The sequence below is a fragment of the Scomber scombrus genome, chromosome 10 (genome assembly GCF_963691925.1).
Source record: "Scomber scombrus chromosome 10, fScoSco1.1, whole genome shotgun sequence".
Taxonomy (NCBI): Eukaryota; Metazoa; Chordata; class Actinopteri; order Scombriformes; family Scombridae; genus Scomber; species Scomber scombrus.
Window position 1 is genome coordinate 3,346,651 of NC_084979.1, and position 25,926 is coordinate 3,372,576.

At 41.9% G+C, this 25,926-nt stretch overlaps 1 protein-coding gene across 1 annotated transcript in view; it reads right to left on the reverse strand.

The window, feature by feature from the left end:
* Positions 1-3,230: 3,230 nt before the first annotated feature.
* Positions 3,231-25,926, reverse strand: part of atp2b3b (ATPase plasma membrane Ca2+ transporting 3b) — a 38,005-nt gene continuing 15,309 nt past the window's right edge. The window contains exons 11-24 of the mRNA XM_062426900.1: positions 24,870-24,979; positions 24,377-24,511; positions 23,468-23,574; positions 23,257-23,332; positions 21,321-21,479; positions 21,043-21,222; positions 19,402-19,489; positions 19,182-19,288; positions 18,534-18,725; positions 17,396-17,609; positions 16,949-17,160; positions 13,290-13,397; positions 12,839-13,021; positions 3,231-3,740 (exon numbers count right to left, since the gene is read on the reverse strand). Coding sequence (XP_062282884.1) covers positions 3,231-3,740; positions 12,839-13,021; positions 13,290-13,397; positions 16,949-17,160; positions 17,396-17,609; positions 18,534-18,725; positions 19,182-19,288; positions 19,402-19,489; positions 21,043-21,222; positions 21,321-21,479; positions 23,257-23,332; positions 23,468-23,574; positions 24,377-24,511; positions 24,870-24,979 — 2,381 coding nt within the window. The remainder of the gene's footprint in view (positions 3,741-12,838; positions 13,022-13,289; positions 13,398-16,948; positions 17,161-17,395; positions 17,610-18,533; positions 18,726-19,181; positions 19,289-19,401; positions 19,490-21,042; positions 21,223-21,320; positions 21,480-23,256; positions 23,333-23,467; positions 23,575-24,376; positions 24,512-24,869; positions 24,980-25,926) is intronic.

A 25,926-nucleotide genomic window follows, 5' to 3' on the forward strand; every position in this document is an offset into this window, starting at 1 on the left:
GTGCTGAAATAGAATAGGTTAGACTTGAACAGGATATGTTTGTGTGTGTGTGTGTGTGTGTGTGTGTGTGAGAGAGAGAGAGAGCGAGAGGGGAAGAGAGCAGATGTGGAGAGATCATAGCACACAGTAGTGACAGTAGCCTAAATGATTTACCAACACATAGAGTGACATTAATGATACCAAATGCATGCTTCAAAACAGACAGACCAATACAATGTCACCACCCGCCTGCGGACGGGGTCAGGCTCAGGTGGCGGCGATGATGATGAGCATTCAAGAAGACAGAGTTCTGTACAGGTAAGGTTGTTCCCAGAGAGCCCTGCGCGCATCCTGAAAACAGAACTAGCAGGACAGACATGTTCTCTCGCTGTGTTTTGCATGTGTGATCGTCCCTGTTATACACCGTATTTCTAATCTGGGTACACGTGTCGACGTTGGCAGTCTGTTGCATATTGTCTGCCCTTGCCTTTATCTGGTGGTGGGACCAGTTGAGAACTCAGAGGGAAGTCGACAAGGAGATAACTGAGGGGAAGGTGGGGGATGAGGATAGTTGGTGGTGTGTGTGTGTGTGTGTGATTGGTTGGGTGGGTGAGTTTGAGAAGGGGGGCTTTTCCAAGGTTTGCATTGCATTGCAGTTGCGCTTCCAGGGCAACATGAAGTCAGCGGTTCACCCACACCTAGTGCAACATGGGATTACAAGAGGGCGCGCTCACAGCCCCGGGGTTTTGGAATGTGATGCAGGTTTTTGGAATGTATGTTCCATGGAATGTTAAGGTGGAGCTGACGGTGGAGGTGTCTGATGTCACGAGCGTGGCACCCTTCGTCACATGGGCGCTTATCGAAATGCTTTTTGGGGTTAGATTACATTGTTTTTGGGGTGTGTTCATTCACTTTGTTACACCCTATTACTTTGGATACCTTTAAAATAATCCTTAAAGGAAAAATTAAGGATTTTTGGAAAAGATGTTTCTTCACTTTCTTGACAAAGGTTAGAGGAGAAGATCAGTACCGCTCCCAATAGATATGAGTACTGATCTTCTCATGTAACTCTCAGCTGTTCTAATTGGACATCATGATGGTAGGGAACGCACAGTATCTGACACGATGACACATGAGCTCTCATTGGTTATACCTGATAGATTTCAGCAGCTGAAACCAAACACTGACATTAGACACAGGCCTGATTGAATTAATTGGTTGCTTTTCAACATTAAACAGTGTTTGTTTTTTTTAAAGTTCTAACCTTCTCTGGAAAAATGACCAGACCCAACACGTCAAATGAAACAACGTCCCTGTCCAAAATACTCATGGAGAGGGGCTCCGGGCACACGATGAGAGACGACCCGATGGCACGTGGGGCGGGAGCGGGGTTTAGAGGTGAGTGCATGTTAGTCTTAAAGGGCCATCGCCTGTGCATTTGTGTGTTTGATGGCATTTAAAGGGTTAATGCTTCACACACCCACCAACGAAAGACCGCGAGGGACTAGACGAGACAAAAAGCGAGTCGAAGAAAAGGAATCAAACAAACAGAACGGACCGAGTGACTGAGAGAGAGATGATGGAGGGAGGAACAGAAATGAGGTGACTGGAAGAGGACGTCACCCACGGGCTCTCCCCAGGTGATGTCCATGATTATTACCCATATATACTCATCAGTTGATCATGATGGCAGGTGGCTGTAAATTAAGTCAGTGCTGTATGGGGCTAATGTACTGTATGTATGCAAGTGTACAAGTCAATGTGAGATCCCACACATTATCATCTCACAGTATGGCGGACATTATTACAGATAACAGGTCATGTGATTTATGGGGTGGCATTCGAGGATGGTATGTTGGGCTGGAGAAAGAACAGTGATGAACATGAAGAGTTCTTTGTTGTTTTCTTCCCAAACATTCAAATTATGTGTGTGTGTGTGCGTGTGTGTGTATATGTGCGCATGTCTTCCTATCATTGCGAGAACCATGATAGTTGAAAGCATTGTAGGGACATTTTGGCCGGTCCTCAAAACTTCAAAGGGGAAATTTGAGGGTTAAGATTTGGTTTTAAGGTTAAGGTTAGAATTGGGTTTAGGTTCAGTTTAAGGTTAGGGAAAGGACCTAGGAAATGCCTTAAATTAACAAGTGTCTTCACAAGGATATAAAGACGTGTGTGTGTGTGTGTGTATTTGTGCGTGTGTGTATTTTTCCTTCCTTTAGATGTTTTTTGCAGCCATTCTATTTACTATTAAGTTTAAATGAACAGTATTGTTGTTTTGTTTGCAATTTCTCTTTTTGTTACGTTTTGTTGTTTTTTTTTCAGAAGAGACAAGACAATACACATACACACATTGAAAGAGAGAGGAATGAAAAAAAAAGAGAAAATCATATCTTTTTTTTAAAAAGGCGTTACGTAAAAATTTCACAAGCAGAGAGAGAAAGAGATAAGAGATAAATAAAAGCGATGTAAAAAGAAAGAAAATGAATGAGCACCATTATGTTATGAATGAAATAAATGAGTCGGAAGATGGAAATGATAGAAGTCTAGTTAAAGCTTTAACAAAGCGTTACTTATATCGCAAGCAAAGTAGTGGTTTGGAAGTGGCTGTAGATTAGAGCCAGGTAAGTGATGGTGACTGTAGTGTCATGGCAGGTAGATAGGTGGGTAATGACAACAACATTAAGGATGAACACCAATAGAAACAGAGTGAGTCAGCCCCCATAGCCACATGGCCCTGTTCTGTTGAAGCTTTGAGGGATGTGTAACTTTTTTTTATATTATTTTTTATTTTTTTGGATGTCCGTCCCCCTCACTCCCCCCAACCCACCGTCACTCAGGACGACGCGGCAGAGAGCAGAACTGGGCGTGTGTGTGTGAGACGAGTGTGCGTGACGTCAAGGTGGGGTGGGAGGGTTGGACAGACGGGGGGGGCGGCGGGTTCAAGAGAGTGGAGGTGGGGGTTGAGGTTGGTGGTGTCAGGGGGGTCAGACTGAGAGGGCTGGAGCAAGGGGGGCAAAGGGAGGGAAAGTCGCAATGTTCTCAGGGAGTTCTGAGCAGAAGTCTCCGGTCATTGTCCACTCCCTCCTGCACCTCCCTCTTCCTTCACTCCCTCCTGTTAGCTCGTCGTAAGGGAGATCAGATGGAAATGTCATATGTGTGTCCTCAGCCCTCTCTTCTACTCCCCCTTTCCTCCCCTCCCCAAGACTCCATTCCCTTTCTCCTCTCCCCCCCCCGACCAACGTTCAGCTCAGTTATAAGGAGGTTTCCACGCAGTAGAGGTGGGCAAGGTGAGGGGCGGAGGGTTTCAACGGCCTGTCTCTACCATGATGGTTTTGGTGGTGTTGGTGATAGTGATGGGGGCTCCGGTTGAAGGGGATAATTGCGTTGGTGCTGTGTTTGTTGCCGTGGGTGACCGTTGAACTGATGCTGCTGCTGCTGCTGCTGCTGTTGTTGTTGTTGTTTCGGTTGCACGGGGTCACCGGGAGGCTGTACTGGCGGTAGGGGCGGGTAGGGCGGACGCGGACTGGGGGCTGGGGCTGGGCGGGAGGGGGTGGTGGTTTGCGGAGGGCCGGGTGCAGGTGCTGGTATCTGCTGAGCTCTGATTCGTCGTCCACGTCAGTGTCGTCGATCAGCGGGATGTTGTGGATGAGGTCATTGATGAGGAACTCCGGGTGGGCCATGAAGTTGTGGATGGAGTTGCGGGATTCCGGTTTCTCCCGGCCCTCGTACAACGAACTACGGAATGCTTTCACCACTCGCATCTAATGAAAGGAAAAAAGATGAGGGAGAGACCACAAAAAAAGAGAAGAGAAAGTCAGACAAAAGAAAGGATAAAACAGACAAGGGAAGCCCAGAGACAGACAGACTTGTGTCCTCCAGCAGACAAACAGACAGACAGACAGACAGACAGACAGACAGACACTCAGGGCCAGGTGGCTACAGTAAGGTTTTATAGTTAATTTGAACAGTCACATTGAGTGTTCTGTTCATTGTCTACCAACATATGTTATTATTTTACTCAGAGCAGCTCTGGAAGCTGAAAATTATTTTATTTGCTGGATTTAACCAAAATGGACGAGGCCAAGGCTCAACTTGGGCACAACCTAGAGAATTAGTTCCAATATTTTGGGGGATTATTGTTGTTATTGTTAGACAAGAAGATCGATACAACTCCCATTTTTGTCTTGCCCCTTTGATATGAAAGTCAGCAGCCAGTTAGCTTAGCTTAACATAAGAGCTGGAAATAGGTGGAAACAGTTATCTTGGTAACAAAGTAAGAAAATCCACTTACCAACACCTTTAAAGCTCACTAATTAACACATTATATATTTGTGTTTAATCTGTCCAAAAACCCAGGTGTAAAAATTAAAACATTTATGGAGGGTTAGGTGCTAGACTGTTTTTTGCCAGGAGCAGTAACTTCTTGAAGTCTTGTCATCACCATAAGGTTGCCAAGCCACCAGCAGAAACTCCAGAGGTATAACATGCAAATTAGTGAGCTTTAGAGGTGCTTGGCAGATATTAGCGTTGTCCGACAGAGGGAGGCTAGCTGTTTTCCTGCGTTTCCAATAGTCATGCTAAGCTAAGCTAAGCCATAGATTCATATTTACCATACAGATTTGAGAGTTGTATCAGTGTTCACATTTAACTAACTATTGGCAATAAATGTAATTTCCCAAATGTTAAGCTATTTCTTAAAGTAACTAAATGCCAAAGAAGTTCTAAAACACCCAAGCCAGCATGTCCATGTCGGTCACATAAGGGTTAAATATGGGCTGCAATGTGGGTGCCATGTGGGTTTGTCTGCAGTTTTCATGGTGGCCCTACCTGTGTTTGCCTATATGGGCTTCAAGTGGGTTCTGATTGGGTTTCAGGTGGGGCCCATCTGGGTGAGTTACACATGTGGGGCCTATGTTTCTGAAACAATATGGGGTCCATACTATTTGCCCTGTTTATGCCCATGCCAACTTAGCCCACTTACATCCCTTATGGGGCTCACACAGTCAGCCCACGTGGGCTTCACATGTGGGGGTTAATGTTAATGAAACCATGTGGGACCTTCAAAATTTGCCCAGTTCAATCCCATTCCCAGTACCAATGTAGCCCGCATTTAACCCATGTGGGGCCCACATGGACATGCTCGCTGGGACAGATAATTTAAAGGGTCACTACAAGAAGATTTCATAATAAAAGCACAAATTGGACCTATTGTTTTTACCTGTTTGTCATAGGAGACAGTTAATAAATGGGATCTGTGGAAAGGTTTGAACTGAATTTATCTGGTCATGGATACATTTTAAAAACCTATTAAGTCATATTAAGTAAATATTATTCATGAATCATATAATGTATGACTTTCAGAAAATACTTTTTTTTTTGGCATGTATTTGAAACTAAATTTAAAGGTAAATATATCCCCATCCTCACCTTATCATATTGACTCATGATGAGTACATGATTCCTTTTAAGATATCAAGGAAATTTTGCAATCAATTTTTGGTCATACAAATATCACGAGAGTGTCCACCTGATCCTGTGCATCTCTAAAAGACAAACGTGGAGAAAAAAAAAAAGTGTTTCAAAATGAGTTGGCTAATGACATGTTTCTGTCAGTTCTCACACAGCAGTCAGACCTCACAACATGAGAGCATTCAGTAGCCACCATCACAAAAACCACAGAAGCTGCAGACGTTTCACCATATACACACGTGGCATGTCTGTATGAGTGAGTGTGTGTGTGTGTGTGTCAGGAGGGTGTGGGGGGAAACACTCGCACCTTAGCACACTGCATGCACACACACAAATGAGAATGGTTGTTAGGCACAAATGGAGAAGAAGCAGGAATAGTGAGTATGTTAGTTAAATGTAGAATAAAATAAGAAATAGGCAAGAACCTATAGCAGTGACCACACACACACATATACATACACACACACACACACACACACACACACACACACACACATGAGCATGCATGCAGCAGCAGTCGTTTCCACATTATGCGGCTCGGTGGTTGACGTCTGCATGCATCGGTAAGTTGTCAATCACCAGTGCTGTTTGTTTTAGAGAGCCGGTTCATACACGCAAACACATCAACAGCCGGATAGTGAGTCAGCCAGTCAGCATCTCTCGTGCACACGCACAAACACACTCACACACACACAGAGACACACACACACACACACACGTGCATGCATAAGTGCAAAATGTACTGCGGGCCATGCGGCAGTGAGACAGAGAGGAGAGCAGAGTGATTGAAATAATGATGAAGCTGATGATGAAGCTGCTGCAGGATAAAAAAAATAAAAAGTCTTGCAAAAACAGAAAGGTGGCATCACGGAGAATCAGCAGGTTAGAAACAGCATGTGATTGGTTAGATCAATAGAAACAGAAGGTGCTTGGTTCAAAGTCAAAGCCCTGTCACACACACAGAGAGGCAGCCAGGTCATGCTGAATCAAATCGCTGTCACTTATGCTCTCTTTCTGTCTCTCTCACACACTCACACTCTCACACACACACACAAACAAACAGACACACACACACACACAGAGTGAGGTCTATGAGTGTACTTCAAGGTGCATTATGCAGTGTATGGTGTATGCGTGCGTAAACACATTCTTTTGCCATTGCAGTTGCTCCATGCACCCTTCCCACAAGCCCAAAAACAGAGTAAAAGAAGCAGCATGAGCTCAAAAAGAAACAGAGACAGTTCAATGCAAATATACTGACAGGCACAGGCAGGCAGAGCCCTACATAGAGACAGTTTGGCCGAGTAAGATCGACGCAGGAGAAGCTTTATGTCAACTGCAACACCGACTGAAATTCCAAACTGTGAGATTTATGAGAGGTCGACGGTCAAGACAGCTGAATGTGAAGGGGGTGGGGGGGGGGGGGGAGAGGAGTCAGTGCTGCAGTTGGCCAAACTAGGAGGAGTCTCTATATGTGACTCTGGCATATATGATAGACTGACAGACAGACAGACAAACGTACAGACAAACGGTCAAGCAGTAGGTTCAGTGCTTATCTGTTTTTCCAAAGAGCCTGTCAGACAATAGAAAAACACCTCATGCAGACTGAGAATGTTTCAGGATGTTACTTTCTCACTTCGTCGGCGCTCGGTTTGTTTTCATTTTGTCTCCATGGACAGAGTAAACTTTCGAGTATATAACGCCCACACTGTGACCAGAGAGGCCTTGGAGGTCAGGGCACTGCTGTGTTAACATCTTTCTCTCTCTCTTTCTCTTTCTCTTTTCTCTTTCTCTCTCTCTCCCTCTCGGCTCTTTCGGCAGTGCTTGATGGAAAAACGATGATGGTTAAAAAGTATGAGGAGGGGAAATAGGCGCCAGAAGGTAAGAGGCTGCTGTGTGTAAAAATCAACTGCCGATGCGAAGAAAAACTGCAACGTAAATACAGGGAGAAGCTGTGAGTTAGATGGCTGGTTAATGGCTCCCACTTCCTGACTCGTGGCCAGACTCTTGAGTGGCACCCGCCTTTTTCATGTGATGACTGAGCTCTAAATCCATAGCAACACCTCAGCAATCCTTCCTCAATCCGATGCATATTCCTGCTCAATATGGAAGATTAGCAAAGAACTGAGGAACTTAGGATGGATTTGAGGTCTGGCCTATTCCCCCTTTATCTTCCCTTGACCAAATAAACTCTAATATCCATAATTGCAGGTAGATTAAACTAGACCAGCCTGAAATGAAAACAAACTGGATCCATAGATCTGTTCAAATGATCCAGAGGGATCACTACGGTCTAGCACAGCTGAGGCGGATGAAAGCATGAAGCACGCTAAATCATCTTCTATCATTTTCATATCTAAGTGGAATATTTTAGACCTTTATTTCTTTACGCCTGGGCTCTTTTCTTACCCCTGCGTTGATAGATTTGGCAGTAAAAGTCAGCGAGGTGATGGGTGTCGACGTCAGAAGTTACGCACATCATACTGCAATGGGGCACAGCGCCAAGACTGAGGGCTGGGTCTGCTTTGGGTAGCGGAGTAAAGTAATGACCCTGAAGCTAACTGAGGACGAGCAGCAGTGGAGGAACAGAGGTCAGTTTGTCTGCATTAAAAATACAGTGGGTCATTATTTGTAGCGCTTGCGTTTCTGGTTTGGGGATTGATACATATAATCATATCAACAGAGTTTAGGCAAACATAGAAAAGGACTTAAAAGTTAAGGCTGGCGATATTCTATATTTATGATGTTGTCAACCAATCCCATAAAAAACAGCATCGATAATGTGTTAGTCCGTCTCTCAATATGTTCTTACTTATTTATCCTGTGTGTGGCACTCTGCTCCAAAAGTCATTGGTTCCCACTGAGAATGTAAAGCTTTAGAAACGTGTCATAAATGTGCAGTTTCATTCTTTAAAAGCTCTGTAATTCCTTGAAAATGATATAAACTTTTTAACAAATGCTACTTTTTGGCAAACAGTAGGAAATAGTGCATTGTCTGGGGGATATTTTCAGCAGATGAAATGTCTCAACGATTGGATGGATTGTAATGCAATTTGGTACAGACATTCATGTTCTCGTCCTAATAATATAATAATATCTGTGGTGATTCCCTGACCATTTGCATCATCATCATCACGTCATTTTTTTTATTTCTCTAATGAAACCAAGTAACTTCCAAACTAATGACATTCCCATCAGCCTCAGCTGTGTTGAAACTTTACTGTGAATTAGCAAGTGTTAGCATGCTAACTATCTAAATCATTATTATGATGAACATGGTACACACTATATCTGCTACTAAACATTAGCATGTTACCATGCCAACTATCTAAATCATTATTATGATGAACATGGTACACACTATATCTGCTACTAAACATTAGCATGTTAGCATGCTGATGTAGCTTAAAGTACTACTGAGCCTTAGTACAGCCTCACAGAGATGCTAGCACGGCTGTAGTCTCTTAGTCTTGTTAATAGTGTTTGGACAACAGTTGAATTCTATGGTACTGAGAAATCACATTTATCAGACTTTGGATACACACATAATACTTGTTTGTGTCTTTTCATGGGATTTGCTGACAGTAATAAACAATATACTTTTCTGTGGCTGGAGGTGTATTGGACGCTACCTGAATCCTGTTTCTTTTTGCATAAAGCCCACCCTGAAATCTAAAGCAAACGTCATGGATTATACATTTTATATTCCTCCATACAACATCAAGTGATTCAGAGAAGCAAACCCCGGGTCACGTTAAACTCAACGTTAATGCTTGCTCCTTCACATTCCCTCCTCATCCCATTTGTTTGTCCAAATCCATTTGGTTTCTCATCGGGAATCACAAGAGCACGACTTTAGAATGCAAATATATTTCGTTGTAAGAATGCTGAGTAATAACAGATTTGGACACAACAAGCTCCTCAAATAAAGGAGAAAGAATTGAAAAAGCAAGCTATGAGCTGGCAGTGATGGGACCTGGACTCTAGTTCCATACTTTGTACATCCCTCTATCCACACCTTCATGTTTCCAGTCTTTTCTATGAGCCAGACAATGTTGCCCATGAGCTCCAGAGTCACTGAATAATACATCTGTTTTGTTACATATTACAATCATGCTGTAAAGTGATAGGGAGAAGGATGTTTTTTCCAAAGTACTTAAGCTCAGGTATCTCCTAGCATCTGTACAGAATGATCACAGTCAACAATGAGGTGTCGGCAGGGCAGACCGGAGCGTTTCTCTGTATCTACACTTACAGGTGATGGCGCGACGTGGGGGAGGGAGGCAGTGTGGAATGGGAGGAGGGAAGGATGGACAGAAGGGAGCAAGGAAGGTAAGGAGAAGCAACTGAGAAAGACCGATGAAGACAATCAAATGAGGAGACAGCACAAACACACACATGCACGCACGCACACACGTACTCCAGCACATTTAAATACACACGAGTGCGCTGTCACACACACACACACACACACACACATACACACACACACGCACACACTGACAGAGGAACACACAAGTCGAACTACGGCTCTCGGATATGTCAGCAAGTAAACACACACTTGCAAAACACAGACACGCGCAGAACTGACATACAGAGAAATCAAGAGAAAACATGAGGGGTGGATGCTATTCTAGTAAGGAGATGGGAGGATGACAAAAAGGGATGAGGTAAAGGATAAAGTAAGATAAATGAAATATAATAGAAACAGAGGGAAAAAAATGAAGAGAAACCTACTAAAGAAATCTTATCAATATGCTACACAAGAGCCTGTATTTAGATCTGGTAAAAATCTAAATACCTCTACAAAAGAACAACTCCACTTATGCAGAACAGTTAGAAGACATTATTTCTGTTGACTTGGAGCAAACAGGGAACCTGTAATACCTCATAAATGTAGAAGAAAGAGGAGAGAACTCAGAGAGAGAGAGAGAGAGAGAGAGAGAGAGAGAGAGAGAGAGAGGAGGAAGAGGGGGCAGACTGGACATAGAGAAGAAATCAGGACTTTTTGGAGAGCCAAACTTGTGACGTCGGAGCTGGAAATACTGTTATGGAAATAACCAGTTGACAGAAAATTGCAGCATCAAACAAAAAGTGAAAGGAGCAATAGAAGAAGAGAGAAAGAAGCAAGAGTGATAGAGGAAGAGGGAACTTTTTTTTTTCTTCTTTTTTTTTTTTTTTTAACCGTAAGCTTGGAAACAGCAGTGTGTTATGGGGCATTTATACTCGAAGGTTTACAGTTTAGAGAATTGCAGAAGCCATATGAAAGCCACTTGGTAATGAGTATGAATTCTATGGCAGTGAGGGCTAATTGTAGCATTTGCTATAATAAGGAGTCACAGAAGAGTTACAGAAATATTATATTTTGTTGATGTTTACAGCTGGGTCAACCACAGTAACCACGCTTGACCTCATTCACAGACAGGAAGTAACACATGGTGCGGGAGGAGCTGCCGTTTGCTCTCTGAACTTTTTGAGGGTGCATCCTCACCTCGTCAGAGTCCACCACACTGATTCATCCCTTCAATTATTTCCTCTTTTCTTTCTTCTTTTCTAAAACACGAGTCACTTTTTACTTTCTCTTATAAACTCTGCTTCTGTGAGGATGCCTCACATACTCTCTGAGAGAGAGAGAGAGAGAGAACGGCGAACCGCCTCCCGCACCCAACCAACACTGAACGACAAAACAAGACTCTGGACTGGGACCGGATCTGGATTTTTTTTTTTTTTTTGGACCAGACCGGATCAGACCAGGATTGCACAGCTGGTCGGGACTGGGTGCTGTTTTAGAAAGGGGGGAATAAGAGAAAAGAATAGAGGAGACATTGCACACACACGAGCAGCGAGCGAGCCGGAAAAGGGGGACACAACCATATAGAGAGTAAAAGTACTGCAGTCCACGTGCCGTGCAGCAGTGTGTGTGTGTGTGTGTGTGTGTGTGTGTGTGTGTGTCTCTGAATGAGTGTGGCAGAGAGAAGGTGACTGCAAGTGTGTGTGTAGGTATATATATATGTGTGTGTGTGTGTGTGTGTGTGTGTGTGTGTATGTGTGTACATGCGTTCGGCGGACTCACTCCCGGGGGCTGGGCTGGTATTGGCTGTAGCGGTGGAGAGAGCTACGTGAGAGGGGGTAGAGATAGTGTTTACGTCGTGTAGCTGACTGAGCACGGAGGAGCGCCGTCTCACCGCTCCCTGAAACGAACCGCTTCGCTTGAACGTGCTCACTACCTCCATCTGCAGGACAGAGACAAAACAGCAGCACTCAGTGAGGGCAGGAAAGGCCGGTCCGAGTGTGGGCTTCAGCGTGTGTGTGTGTGTGTGTGTGTGTGTGTGTGTGGGTGTTGTAGTCCCTTTAAAACATTTCCTGTCACAGCAGACAGAACAGAAACAGCATTTTAATCCTGCACGTGTACATGAGGTTGTGTGTGTTTGTGTGTGTGTGTGTGTGTGTGTGTGTGTGTGCTTTTATTTGTTGCCTGCACACTCAGACCGAACCCTCTTCATGAAAAAACCGACCACTTTAAGACAGGCACTTAAGAGTCTGAGAGTCCGCCTCTCTAAACGCTGCCGGGAGGCCGTTAGCAGACTGTTGCTCATGTTGACGCTGCTTTTGCCGTCTTAACGTCCTTTCTCACACCAAGCAACGCAATGCGAGAACCAATCAATTCATCAAGTCAAGTCTACTTACTGTAGCTTTTAACCTGCACACGATGCGTAAACACACACACACACACACACACACACCCATTCACAGCATTTATTCCTCTCTCCTCGTGATCGTTACATGTTAAAAAAATACAGCTTCCAACTTAGAGAAAGTCGTTTTTTTTTCCCTCCGACATTTGAGTGGAACAGAGCGGAAAAGTCAGCTGTGTTGGAGAGAGGGAAAATGGAATCATTATGTTTGGCCCGAGTGAGAAGAACAGCACAGAAAAGTGAGAGAGAGACCGACTTTTGCAGAGTAAGAACAAATGAGACAGAGTTAATATTAGGCTTGAGTGATCGACTAAATCAATTAAACAATAATGCTGTAGATTGATTAACGGGACACTTTTCTTTCTTTCCGAAAAGTCTCTTCTGTTAGTGTGTGAAGGTCATGACCCTGGCAGTTTATTCAGGCACTGTTCAGGAATAAATCATTTGTTAAAAAGTGCAAACAGTGTGTATTTATTTCCATTTTTTCCAATTTCTATGTTCTCTGTGATACAAAATAATTAGTTTAACATCATTCCCTTTTTATCTGTAAGAGGCCGTAAACAAACTGCCTGTGTATCGTGACCATGAGAAGCTTCTGGTCGAGGTGCTGTGCTGTCTGGATACCTTTGCGTGTGTCCTCCTATGAAAAAGTTTTCGGTTATGGTTTAATTGTGGAGGGTGTGGTCAAACGGTACCTGGGTCTGGATGCGGTTGAGGCCTCTGAACCAGAGGATCTGTCCGCGGCGAAGCTCTCTCTCTGCGCAGTCGATCTCCTCCTCGTCCTCTGCCATCTCCTCTCCTTCGTCCTCTCCTGGCTCCAGGCCCATACCCGCCTCCTTCAGGCACGGCAGCCGCTCCGTTGGCACTGTGGCGATCACCTGGAAGCCAGGTTTGTCACAATGTCATTTCTACTCAAAAACGCATCCTTGAGCCTTTCCTACCTGCACTCGTACACACATGTGGTTGGATAAGATAATACTAGATTATTTCAACTGTCAGTTTGAGCACAGACAGGATAGATTAGAGTGTTATCTAACACCGTAATGTTTCCTTAGCCTCACCTCGGGGGGAAACTCTGGGTAAACCAGGCCTGCCAGCCTACACTTGTTTAGTGTGGTTGACTCAGCAGGCTGAAGAGCTGCTTACCTGCCCCCAGAGCAGCTCTCCAACTCCCACGAACAGACACCAGAGCCACTGCTCCATGTTGAGAGGGGCACAGCTGAAGGGCTTCCCTCCCCACTGCACGATCACGATCTGCGGCAGGAACACAGAGAGGCACGTCAGCGCTGTCACACACGTACAAAAACACAATGTCAGGGGACAAAACCGGGCGCTGCGCCATCTATCTCTGCTGCAGCAATCACAAACTGTACTGTAAAAAAACAAACAAACAAACAAGAGAATTTACAGCAGCATGCGTCAACAGTCAACACCTCTGGCTTCTAGTCCGGTCACGATTTCAAATAGGAAATACAAGGCAGCATAATCACTGTAATCACCGCATTTAAAAACCAGCACTAGTCAGTATTGTATTTATTATATCATTACTCCTGTTTTAACTACACTTCATTGGCCCTTTTTAAAGAGTTTTTAAAAACACACAATTATGCACACACGAAAATAGGTAGTGGTAGGTAGCTTTCTTCATTATGCTCCAAAATGATAGAATAGGATGAGATGAGACGTGGGCCTCGAGAGTATTTATAAGCATCAGTTGAGAACATATTTATTTAATCTGGTTTTTAATTAGTGTCATTTTAACTTATTTTTTACTAAATAAGTCATATTTTACAAGTTGTTTTATTTTATTTGTTATTTGTACATTTGTTTTATTGTACTGTACGTCTATTTTTCTCTGTAATACACTTTGAGCTACATCACTTATATGAAAGGTGCTCTATGATGAAGTTTCTTCTTCTTCTTCTTTTAATTATTATTATTCCTGAGGTATTACTAATCCTTCATGCCTATATGGCCCACATTACGTCATGGTAACTGAATATGTATAATATAGTACACAGCTGTTTTTCAATCTTTTTAAAGATTATTCGTGTGTATCCGTACTTGGATCATTATAGCAGAACATCATTTCTCTGGGTCAGTATGTACAGTATACAGCTATTATGTAAAACCCCCCCAGTGTGTCAAAAGTCTAAGAATTAAATTGTTCAAAATTCAAACAAAATTCAAAATTATATAGCAGTAAATCACAACAAAGTTTATCTCAAGGCACTTTTCACATAGAGTAGGTCTACACAAGACCAACCAGTGTGTTACTGCTTTTGACACATCTGGACAGCTGCTTTTCAGTGTAACAGGCTGGAGGATGATCTAAGGAAAATTAGGTCTGCTGCCGATTTGTCTCTAAACTGTGTCGCTGTGAAAAGACCAGTTAATCACTGTGCAAAACACACACACACACACACACACACACACACACACACACACACACACACACACACACGCTCACAGGTGGCAAATCTGAAAGCTGTGTGTTTATCAGGTGTGCATTATCTCCTTATTGCTCCATGTCTGACTGAACATCCAACATTATACTGAAAATACAGAAAAAATACTTGTGTTTGATCTTTTTCACAAAACTCGAACTTTACAGACTTTGTGCATATATTTCTATAAATATATTACAGCGTGTATCATTAAAAAAATGACGATACCAGTACCACTCCAAGTACCCTTAAAGTGATACTCATACCAACTGAGTACTTCATTTAATACTCATCACACATTTAGTGCACTTGCTTTTATCAGGTGTAACAGGTGTGTAGTGTAGACACACTTTAGAGCGTTTAGGTGGCATCTTAAACGTGCTTACTCAAATTCACCACGACTTGTAGCTGCTGTTGCAGTGGGCCAATCACATGTGGGATTAAATTGAAGAATGCTTGTGTTGATTGGCTGTGAACAAGTCCATACAAATAGTCCCATTTTCTAGCTCTGGGTGTAAAAAGGATCGATTGCAGGTATCGTTTGACGGAGATGTTTCGATACGACTTGGTATCGATTTATTTAGGCCAATACCCAGAGAGAGAGAGAGAGAGAGAGAGAGAGAGAGAGAGAGAGAGAGAGAGAGAGATACTATATGAATATATTTTTTTCCTTTTTTTGTTCTTATGAGAGTTCCACCTGACATTCAGAGCTGAGAACATATGACCTCAACTACATTAATCATCCCATTAAGTAAAAATGACACATTAAGTGAATTTCTACAACCAGTGTGTGTTGGTGATGGTTCCAACATTCTGGGTCTTTAAACATGGACCACAGTGACAGTCTGCTCCATGCTCCTACGGCTCTACTTGCTCCAGTCGTTGTAGCGACAGCCTTTTTTAAATTGCAACATGATCATGTACAGCGGGAACAAGGCTTATCAGAGCGACAGTATCATCCAGACACCAAACTGCACCGTCATAAATCTCACTGAGATTACGATACAGTGTAACACATACAGTAATGTCTTTATACAGAGAGGAGGGATCCATCTTTCTTACTTATCTCTCTCTCTCTCTATTTCACCTCTCTCAAGCTGCCTCCAGTCTTCCAGCTCTTTCATCTCTTCCTTTCCCAAATCCCTCTGAAGTGTCTCTTTGTCGCTGTCAAACTCCAAATCACTGCCACCCCCCCCATCACCCCTCCTCCAGCTCTCTCTCTCTCTCTCTCTCTCTCTCTCGTCTTGTTTCGTCCCCAGAGTACTAACAGGCACTTGAAGAGCTTTGGAAAATATCCCCTCTTCTTTTTCTCTCAATGTCTCACTCTGTCTTTGTCTGCTTGTCTGTTTTTTTCTGTGCTCACAATTCCCTGGTCCAGTGTATTTCTTCTGTATTCTGAGGTTGGTAAAGTTTGGACTCTTTACAGGACAGAATATCAGGTAATAGCAAGAAAGACGAGGATGATCACATACATTTTTGTACTTTTAAAACCTTTCCAGGATTACAGTGAGATCCTGAGTAAGGAACGTAAGGAAGACATCAAAGCACCTGTATGTCTTCCTGCATGTATAACACAATACACTTGTATTGCTTTAGAAATAAAGTCACCCAACAAACGCAATCACCTGTTCACAATGAATTATATCCTCTCTCTGTCTTCTCCAGCTTCCCTTTTTCTCCTCTGATCTGTGCAACTTTCTAACCTCCCTTTGACCTTTAACATCTTCCCTTTTTTTGCATTTCTTTGCTCCTTTGGGCATTGAACTGACATTCGTTTTTCTTTAAATTATGAGCTAAACTGTTTGATAGAAACAGTAATAGTACATTTTTCAAATTATAATATCTACACGTGAAACGACAAGCAAAACAAATATCGTAACTCAAGGTCAGTGACTGAAATGTTGTATTTATTTTTTTTAAATTGCTTTATTGAACGAGTGAAGACAGTGTGCCAGTGTTCTATTTGTCCTTTTTAAACGATGAACCAATGAAATGAAAACACTACAGTTCAATTTTTGTAGTAGTGCAACCATTTTTCAGTTAATCGATCCTCTTTTTACTGATATTCTACAAAGCTTTGCTGATGACTGTATCGTATTTCTCATTAAACATCTATCTGGACACAGAATTTCGCAAAATATCACAATTCCAACTTTTGTTGGATGATATATTGTCTCAGAAATAATCGCGATAAACGATATTATTGTCAATTGAAGATCATTTTATACCACTGATATAATGATAATATGACCTCCTCAGCTTAATTCTAGTCCCTGCATCCCCTGTTTCTTTCTTTACTATCACTTTCACACTAATAAATAAGAAGTCTAAGAAAACATGAAAGGGTTAAAACGTTACCTGCACGGCGAAGGTTCCCAGAACGATGGTACAGAAGATGGGGTTGGCAAATATGCCGTCAAAGACGTTTCTCTCTCCGTGGATTTTGCGGGCGTTGATCTCGTTGAAAAGCTGCATGAGGACGAAGGTGTTGAAGATGATGGTGTAGTGCTCGGATGGAGGGGAGTGGAGCGGAGCGTTGCGGCCGCTGTCAATGTTAAAGATGCGCTCACCTGGAGGAGGAAGGAAACAGGTGAGGGATGGAGGGTTGAAGAAGAAAAGGAGATGAGAGGTGTGAAATAAGTTAGAATTACCTGCTGAGTTGTTCAGTAGTGTGTTTGACCTTCTCCAGGACAAATCAACTTCTGAACACTGTAACTGCTTAGCTGTGTGTATTTGTGAAATTGCATGGTTGTCTGTGTACTAGTGTGTGTGTATATGTGCGTGTGCATGTGTGTTTGCACACACCTATGAACAGGAGGGTGAAGATGATGACCAGCTGGTACACTCCGTGGCCTAGGATGTTCTTCATCATGGTGAGGGAGATGAGCGGGTTGTTCCGGCCGTATGGTTTCCGTAGCAACAGGTCCTCAGTGGGGGGTTCGGTGGCCAGGGCCAGAGAAGCAAATGTGTCCATGATCAGATTCACCCACAGCATCTGCACCGCCTTCAGTGGAGAGTCCTGCAGAGAGACATTGGCAACCAGACGCCTGTTTCACCAACTGAGTTCAGATGAGTCTGGCTTCACTAACCCCGGCTGCTGCTCTCCCTTTTCACAGGGTTTTTGTGCTAAATCAACAATTTCACTATCGTTTAAAGTTAATCTATCAGTCGGGCCATACAAATAACAACAAGCTTGTTCCATTTTTGTGGTTTTATTTCGTCTATTCATTGTCTACGTATACTTTTCTACACAACAAGAAACAATCACTGAGTAGACAGGTCAATCTACACTGACAATGCAATTAATATTACTTATTCCTAATATTGCTACAACTGACCTATTAGTTAGAAGCCTTATTTTACAGCCAGAATGTGATTTCAATTTTTTTATTTCCATTATAATGAATTTGACTGTAGTATTTTTGTCCAATAGAAGGTGGCTGCATTTTTACAATGTGTATTTATTAATTATTTTCTTTTGGCTAGAGAGAACATGGAGTTCATTCATGTGTTTTGATCTGGAAGCCTGACGGGTAATTTGCAGGTTTGGTTCTGCTGGGTTAGTTGCCATGGCAACAGAGCTCAATTTCAGCCCATCTTTTTTTTGGACCAAAAAGTCAGAATGATCCTCAGTAATGACAATAATTCTAATACATACAGATGTGCAAGTGGATATTATTTGCATATCGTGCGTTGGTGAAGGTAAAAGTGTTTCTATCTGCGTCAGTGTCTCTCTGCTTACATCGTGAGTAAATGTGTAAAAAGCATCTCAGTGTCGTAGCAGATATAGGGAGAGTGATGTTCACAAAAGTGACGGCTGCATGTCTTTTATGTGTGTGTGTGTGTGTGTGTGTGTGTGTGTGTGTGTGTGTGTGTGTGTGTGTGTGTGTGTGTGTGTTGCGTGTCAGCCTGCGTCTATATACTTATTTATAAATCCATCTACCTGAGTGATGCAGGCCCCGGTGAAGGCCACTATGACAGCCACTACGTTGACCGTGAGCTGGAACTGCAGGAACTTGGAGATGCTGTCATAGACATTTCGTCCCCACATCACCGCCTTCACAATGCTGCTGAAGTTGTCATCAGTCAGGATGATGTCCGATGCCTCTTTAGCCACGTCTGTCCCCGCGATGCCCTGATAGAGATTGAGACAGAGTGAGGAGGGGGAGAGAGAGAGAGAGAGAGAGAGAGAGAGAGAGAGAGAGAGAGAGAGAGAGAGAGAGAGAGAGAGTCATGACATGATTCATGCAAGCAATCAAGCATTCAAATTATTTTGGAGTGCTACTGTCTCAATTTCCTGTTGTCCTGCCTCAAGCTTTACCACTTGGTGTGAGTAAGCACTGTAGCCAAAATCACAGGCAGCTATTCAAAAAGGTAAATAAATAAATAAAATGTCATATAAATAGGAAGATTAAGATGCCTCATGAAATACACCGGTAGTTAATAATGATCTTAAATAGTTAATCAGGGAGAATTTGTTCCCTAAAATGGATTTACATACATCCATGTGATTACTACAGCATCATGAATGAGCTAGAGAAGGGTTTTTAACACCATTTAAAAAGTGAAGGTGAATAATATTTCAGGTTACCATGGCAAAGCCCACATCAGCCTTCTTCAAAGCTGGTCCGTCATTGGTTCCATCTCCTGTTACTGCGACAACCTGCCTCTGTTCTATGACGGTGCTGTCAATGATGCCTGGATGTAAATGGGGAGGAAAGAGAGGCTGTGGTGAAAAAAGTGTGTGCAAATGAATGTGTGTGTGTGTGTGTGTGTGTGTGTGTGTTGGGCTTAATAAAGCTAAGGCTCACCTTTGACCAGTGTGTGTTTGTCAGTTGGAGAAGATCGAGCCAACACTCGGAGTTTGGGCCAGATTTTGTCGATACGTTCCTGTTCAATCTGCCGGTCAGACGGAGGGAAAAGAGGTGAGTGTGTTTAATAAATGGCGTTACAGAGCCTCTCTAAACTATCCTCTTCTGACACTAGATGTCACTGTTGATCCAGATTCTCAGGCAGAGCCAAACTGTACACAGGTGTGATGGAGGATCAAAGATGCACTGTGAAACTGGCTCTTATACATTGCTCTCTTGCAGTCGATTTCACGACGCGGCACTCTTACATAATCATAATTTACATGCAGCATTTTAAGAGTGTAAATTTAAAATCACGCTGCATGGAAAGGCGCAGAGCAACAGCACTAATGAGCAGCTATCCGTCCAATTAAGCATTCTGCTAAATTCAAATGATGAAGCCAAATGGGTAAGATGAAAGCAAATCCTATACAAATGTTTGCTTTAATAGTGGGGACTAACTAAAGTAGATTTAATCATAGCAGTGGTGACATGGGTTGGGAACGTTAGACATGAATGTGAGATAATTTGATGTTGGAGCAGACTTGTTTGGATGCCCTTAACAGAAAGATCTCTAACACCCCTGAGTTTTTTTGTCTTATAGAATTCCTATTTAATGTTAAGAAATGTCTGAGAATCTATATTGGAAAACATGAAAATCCTATAGGACTGTGCAAATAAAATGTAAAAAACTCAGAATTTCAATAGGATATACCTTTAACTGGGATATTTAGCATGAATATCCCTAGATTAATTAGTTGAAATCTTTATTTTGTTTGTTTGTTTTTGTCCCATAGAATTCCTATATGATCTTAAGAAATGTCTGTGAATCCATGTAGGAAAAGATGAAAATCCTATAGGACTGTGCAAATCCTAAAAAAAAACTAAAAAAACTTTTCTATATAATTTCTATATGATATTTAGGAATGTCTGGGAATCCTATAGGATACTATTGTAAAAGATGAAAATCCTGTCTATCCTGTAGAATTTCTACAGGATAGATGTTTAATTTGGACATTTTGCATGGACATCCCTGGATTAATGATTTGAAATATTTATTTTGTATAGTGTTTTTGGTTTTTTTTTTGTCTTATAGAATTCCTATATGACCTTAAGAAATGTATGGGAATCCAAATTGGAAAAGATAAAAATCCTATAGGATTGTACAAAAAAAACAAAAACCCAACAAAACATACATTTCTTTAAATAAATTAAAATAAAATGTCTATAGGATATATATACATGTCTGTGAATCCTATAGGATCCTATTGGAAAAGATGAAAATCCTACAGGACTTTTTGAATCGGGTTCAATACAGGTTACAGTGGTGGAAAGTAACTACAGTAAGTACATTTACTCAAGTACTGTACCTACTGTGTAATTTTACATTCACACTACTTTACACTGCTGCTTTATACTTCTACCCTACTACAATATGAAGGGAAATATTATACTTTTAACTATGCCACTATATTTATTTGACACCTTTGGTTACTAGTTATTTTTCAGATTACAGTACATTTAATTAAACACAGTAATAGTAAACTTCCTCTGACTATGTAAGATTACCCTGCACTTAACCAGCATGAGACCCCGACTCACCTCTCCTTTCTCGTTCCTGATTCGTCGGTTGAAGTCTTTGCCCTCTAGACAGATAAAGTCATCCCCAGGGTGGATGATGCCGCATTTAGCAGCAATGGCCCTGGCTGTGTTAATGTTATCACCAGTCACCATCCGCACTGTGATGCCTGCACGCTGACACTTACGGATGGCATCGGGCACCTTAGGGAGACAGTTGAGATTTGTTCACACAAAAACATAACGCCAACGGCTTTGATAAATACAGATTAGATTTGCATATTATGGATTAGTACCCCTACCTCAGGTCGAACAGGGTCCTCTATCCCTACCACAGTGATGCAGGTCAACTCTGTCACTATATCTGCCTCGTTTTCCCAGTCTGGCTCCGGATTGGACGGCAGGTCGCGGTATCCAATGCAGATGGTCCTCAACCCCTCACACGCCATCGGCTCGATCACCTGGTAAATCAATCATTATTACAACTATGGTCAGCAAAATCTCATCTCACTAGAGACCACTTAGAGTAGAAACATGTTCTCTACAGTCTATTATACACAAATATACTTTCTGACACAGCTGTAGGGAAAAGACCCCCGGCAGTGGGAAGACAATATGATATAAAGAAGAGATGACATAAATCTGCCACAATGCAAACTGAATTACTGAGCTGGAATGAAGTTGTGTAAGGAGGGGAGTTGTGTTTTTTTTTTCACAACCGAAGCTGTGTTCATCATGAGCCAAATTTAGGTCAGTCAGCCTGTCAGTCAATGTAACAGCACTGGCTCAGTCTGCATGGGCTAATCTGCTCCACTGTATGAGGAACAAATAATGTGTGTTTTGCTGGTTACTATTTCTCGCTCACATTCTGTATCTGCTTCTGGTGTTTAGAGAGATTTCAACTGCAATATTTATCTAGAATGTGTGGAATATATTTTTGCTGGCTAATATTTGAGGTATACCTTAGACTGAGTCAGCATGGCAGTTCTGTTTTACAAAAGACAGTTAACTAGGCAAAGCTGTAGCTGTAGAGAAGGCTACATTATTATGACAATACTGTGGGTGTAGTTGGCGGTTATCATGACAGTTTCAGGAAATATTCAATCTTGTTGCACACCATCTGCTGTGCTGTTAAATGACCTGTCAGCTTTTCAGACTTTGTATTTATCTTGGAGACAAACAGTGGCTTATCTAGGGGGGGGGATACTCATCAATTCAAAAGTCTCAAACAAAGAAATGATTATTACACATAAGAGGAACAAACTGGGGAACTTGGAAATATTCTTTCATTCTAAGGGGAAAGATGTGAGGGTTGATATGACTCTCATGTCTATAACAAACTAAGCTAAAGCTGAAGACAATTAAGTTAACCTAGCCTAAAAACTGGAAACAGGGAAACAGCCAAACTGGCTCTCTCTGAAGATAAAAAGTCTATCTGCCTTCATCTTAAAACACACAAATCATTTATCATTTTATAACAACACAAAGATACAATATACAAAAATAAAATTAGTGAGTTTTAAAGATGAAGGCTTTTTATCTTTGGGGAGAGCCAGACTGGCTGTTTCCCTGTTTCCAGTTTTTATGCTAAGCTAGGCTAAGCTCATTGTATTTTTGTGTTATTTTTATACTCATTAAAAGCATCACAATATACAAAATGATATTTAGTGAGTTTTTAAGATAAAGGCGGATGGACTTTTTTTTATCTTTGGGGAGAGCCAGACTGGTTCTTTCCCCTTGTTTCCAGTTTTTATGCTAAGCTAGGCTAAGCTAATTGTCTTCAGCTTTAGCTTAACTTGTTATAGACATGAGAGTCATATCAACCTTTACATCTCTGTGCAGATTTATTATTTTCTATCTTTGAAGCCAGGTTAGCTGTTTCGCTGTTCTCAGTCTTCATGCTAAGCTAAGCTAAACATCTTCTGAATGTAGCTTTATATTTAGTGTACAAAGATTAAGAACGGTGTCGGTTCTCGTCTTACTCTAAAGAAAAAATGACATAGCATATTCCAGAACTATTCCTTTAGGTATTTTTAGGCATTTTTGTCTTTATTAGAACACTACAGCTGATAACTGACAGTAATGAGGGTACAGAGAGATGGAGGATGATATGCAACAATCACCATCATTAAACCCTTATTTCACCAGGCTGCTCCATCAAAAATCCTTTGAGAATGATATACTGAAGATACCATTCTGCACATGGGAGCTTTTAGTCATCGATCTACAGTGTCTCACCTGTTTGACCATCTCGTCTCTGTCACGTGGGCGGAAAATGCGTGATTCTCCATTGGCATCTTGGATGAAGGAACACCTGGACAGATGTGAATGACAGAAAATGGTTACACAGAAGAAAAAAAATGTTTTCCTCTATCAATTCATATGATCTAATGTCCTCCCAGATCACATATTCCTCTGTCTACCCCCCACTTTCTTCCCCATCACTCACTTCTTCAGCATGATTTCAGAGGCTCCTTTGCTGTAGAGGCGGAAGGAACCATCGGGTAGTTTGATCACCGTGCTCATGGATTTACGCACTGAGTTGAACGTATACACCTGAGAGAGAGAGAGAGAGAGAGAGAGAGAGAGGGAGACGGACAGGGAGGTATGACTCAGAACCACAAAATTAGCAGAGAGGTGGAGGGACATATGCCTGACTGGAAACCCAGCTCTGAGTGTGTTGGGGGTTGGACCCAAGGGTTTACACATGCCTACATCTAATAAATGGATGTTAAATCATGTAAGGTTATGGAAATCGGCTCCACCATTAACAGTTGTTGATGCTTGTGTGTGATGACGTGAGTCTCAGGGCATCTAAATTTTAAATTGTAAAGTATGTCTTGATCTTTTTACATTTTAGAGCAAGATAAGTGAAAGATAACACCAGCTAGTACGGTCCTTGTCTACTATACAACACAGCACAGAATTTAAACCCACTGCATCAACAGAAGGGCACACACTGCAATTGTGTATTCTGTTCAAGCTGTCACAGAAAGCTGTGATCACAAATGTGACGGTATGGTAAAGCACGTTGCCAGAATACTCTATGTACAGTTTTGTTCTTTTATTTTATTGTGTATTTATTCATTTTTAGAAATATGACCCCCTACAAGGAGTCCTGGCCCCAAAGTTGAGAATCTAATATAATGTAAAGGGGTCAACTGTCAACCTACAAATGAAACAGTAAATAAAGAATCTTGGGACAATTTGATGCAAATAAACAAACAAGCAATACAATTGATAGTCTGTTGTGATAAAATGTGATAGACCCTTCAGTTAAGGCTGCAGAAGATACCTTGTCAAAGTGCTAAAAATAAACTAGAACTTGTGATGGTGGATGTGATGCAAGGTTCCCTACCTTGTACAGTCTTTCCTCAGGGATCTGCTCTCTGACAGGGGTATAGTCCTGCTGCAGGTCTAATACAAATCCCAGCAGGCCACACTCCGTCTTGTTGCCCACCTGCTTAGCCAGACCCCCCTCAACATCAGGCGGCTAGATAGAGAGTAAGATTGAAGCAAGTTGGAACAGTGGATTAGAGGGGGGCAGCAAGAAAGTCAGAGCGGAAGATGCGGAAGAAGCAGAATCAGGGAGTATGTGGAGGACAGAGGAGGGAGAGGGAGAAGGAGAAGGTAGTTGGAGTTAGAATAGAAGCGACAAGAGATAGATGAGGCGAGAGGAAATGAAAATGATGAAGGACAGGTGAAATTATTCTCAGAATCCCCTGAATTCCCCCCTTTCCCCAAACATTAACAACGAAGGACTGCTGAAGCGTCTGCAAGAAAAAAACAAGGATACAACCAGAAAATGACTTTATGCAAAACAATGATATCTCAGTCTCTGCATGACTCACCAGGATCTTGGAAGTGTAGGCGCTGTTGATTGCAATAGCATTGACTAACAGATCCAGTGTCCGAGCGTTGATCTGTCCAGGGTCCGGGATCAAACGATGGTGTACGTCACCTAAGCAACACCAATCTAACTTTAATACATATCAATAATTATATTTGTTCATTCAGCCTACATCAGGAATCTCCAAACTATTCCATAAAGGCCTGTGAACCTGCAGGTTTTTCTTCCAACCAACAAAAAGCTCATGATTCGACCAATCAACTGTCTGAAGTCTGAGATCAGTGGATTAAATGAGTGGTGTGCTCCTGCTTGGTTAAGAATGAAAACCTGCAACCACATGAACCCTTTATAGAATAGTTTGGACACCCCTGGCCTACGTGCTACCTCCAACTGTTATCACCACCACTGTAAATGTGATTATATCCTATGATACTGATGAGATCAGCATATCTGGACATCTTTCCCATCTGCAGACCTAATGATAGAAATAGCTAAAGGGTAAATGGCTTATTTTTATTGGTTTCAATGGTGAGCTGGGCTATAATCAGCACAGACTGCACTAACTAATAACAGCAAAAACAAGACAATGATGATCATGATGATAATTATGAAGATAAAACAAAGATATAAAATTGGCACAATTTACAAAACAATGGGAATGTGACTGTAGGTAGGGGAATTTATTTTAAAAAAAAACTGGGCCAAGAATAGTACCTTGAGGAATGCCATATGCCATAGGATATATTAAGAGTGGGAGATACATATAGTAACTACCTAAGCTGACAAAGACCTGTTTTCCAGTCAAATATGAAATCAAGCACTCAAGCACACAATGAGAGACAAATCTCAAGCCTCTGGTAAACAAGAACGTATAAACAATACGTCATAATGAGTTATGTAATGTAGTTGTGTAGTTGTGAACAGATGTAAGGACATTTTACCATTTTTGTTAACATGTTTGTTAATAATAAAAGATATTTCTGTCCTGATAATATTACATCTGTTGTATGAACATATTAACATATTAAGTATGTTTTGTCATATTTATTATATTAACT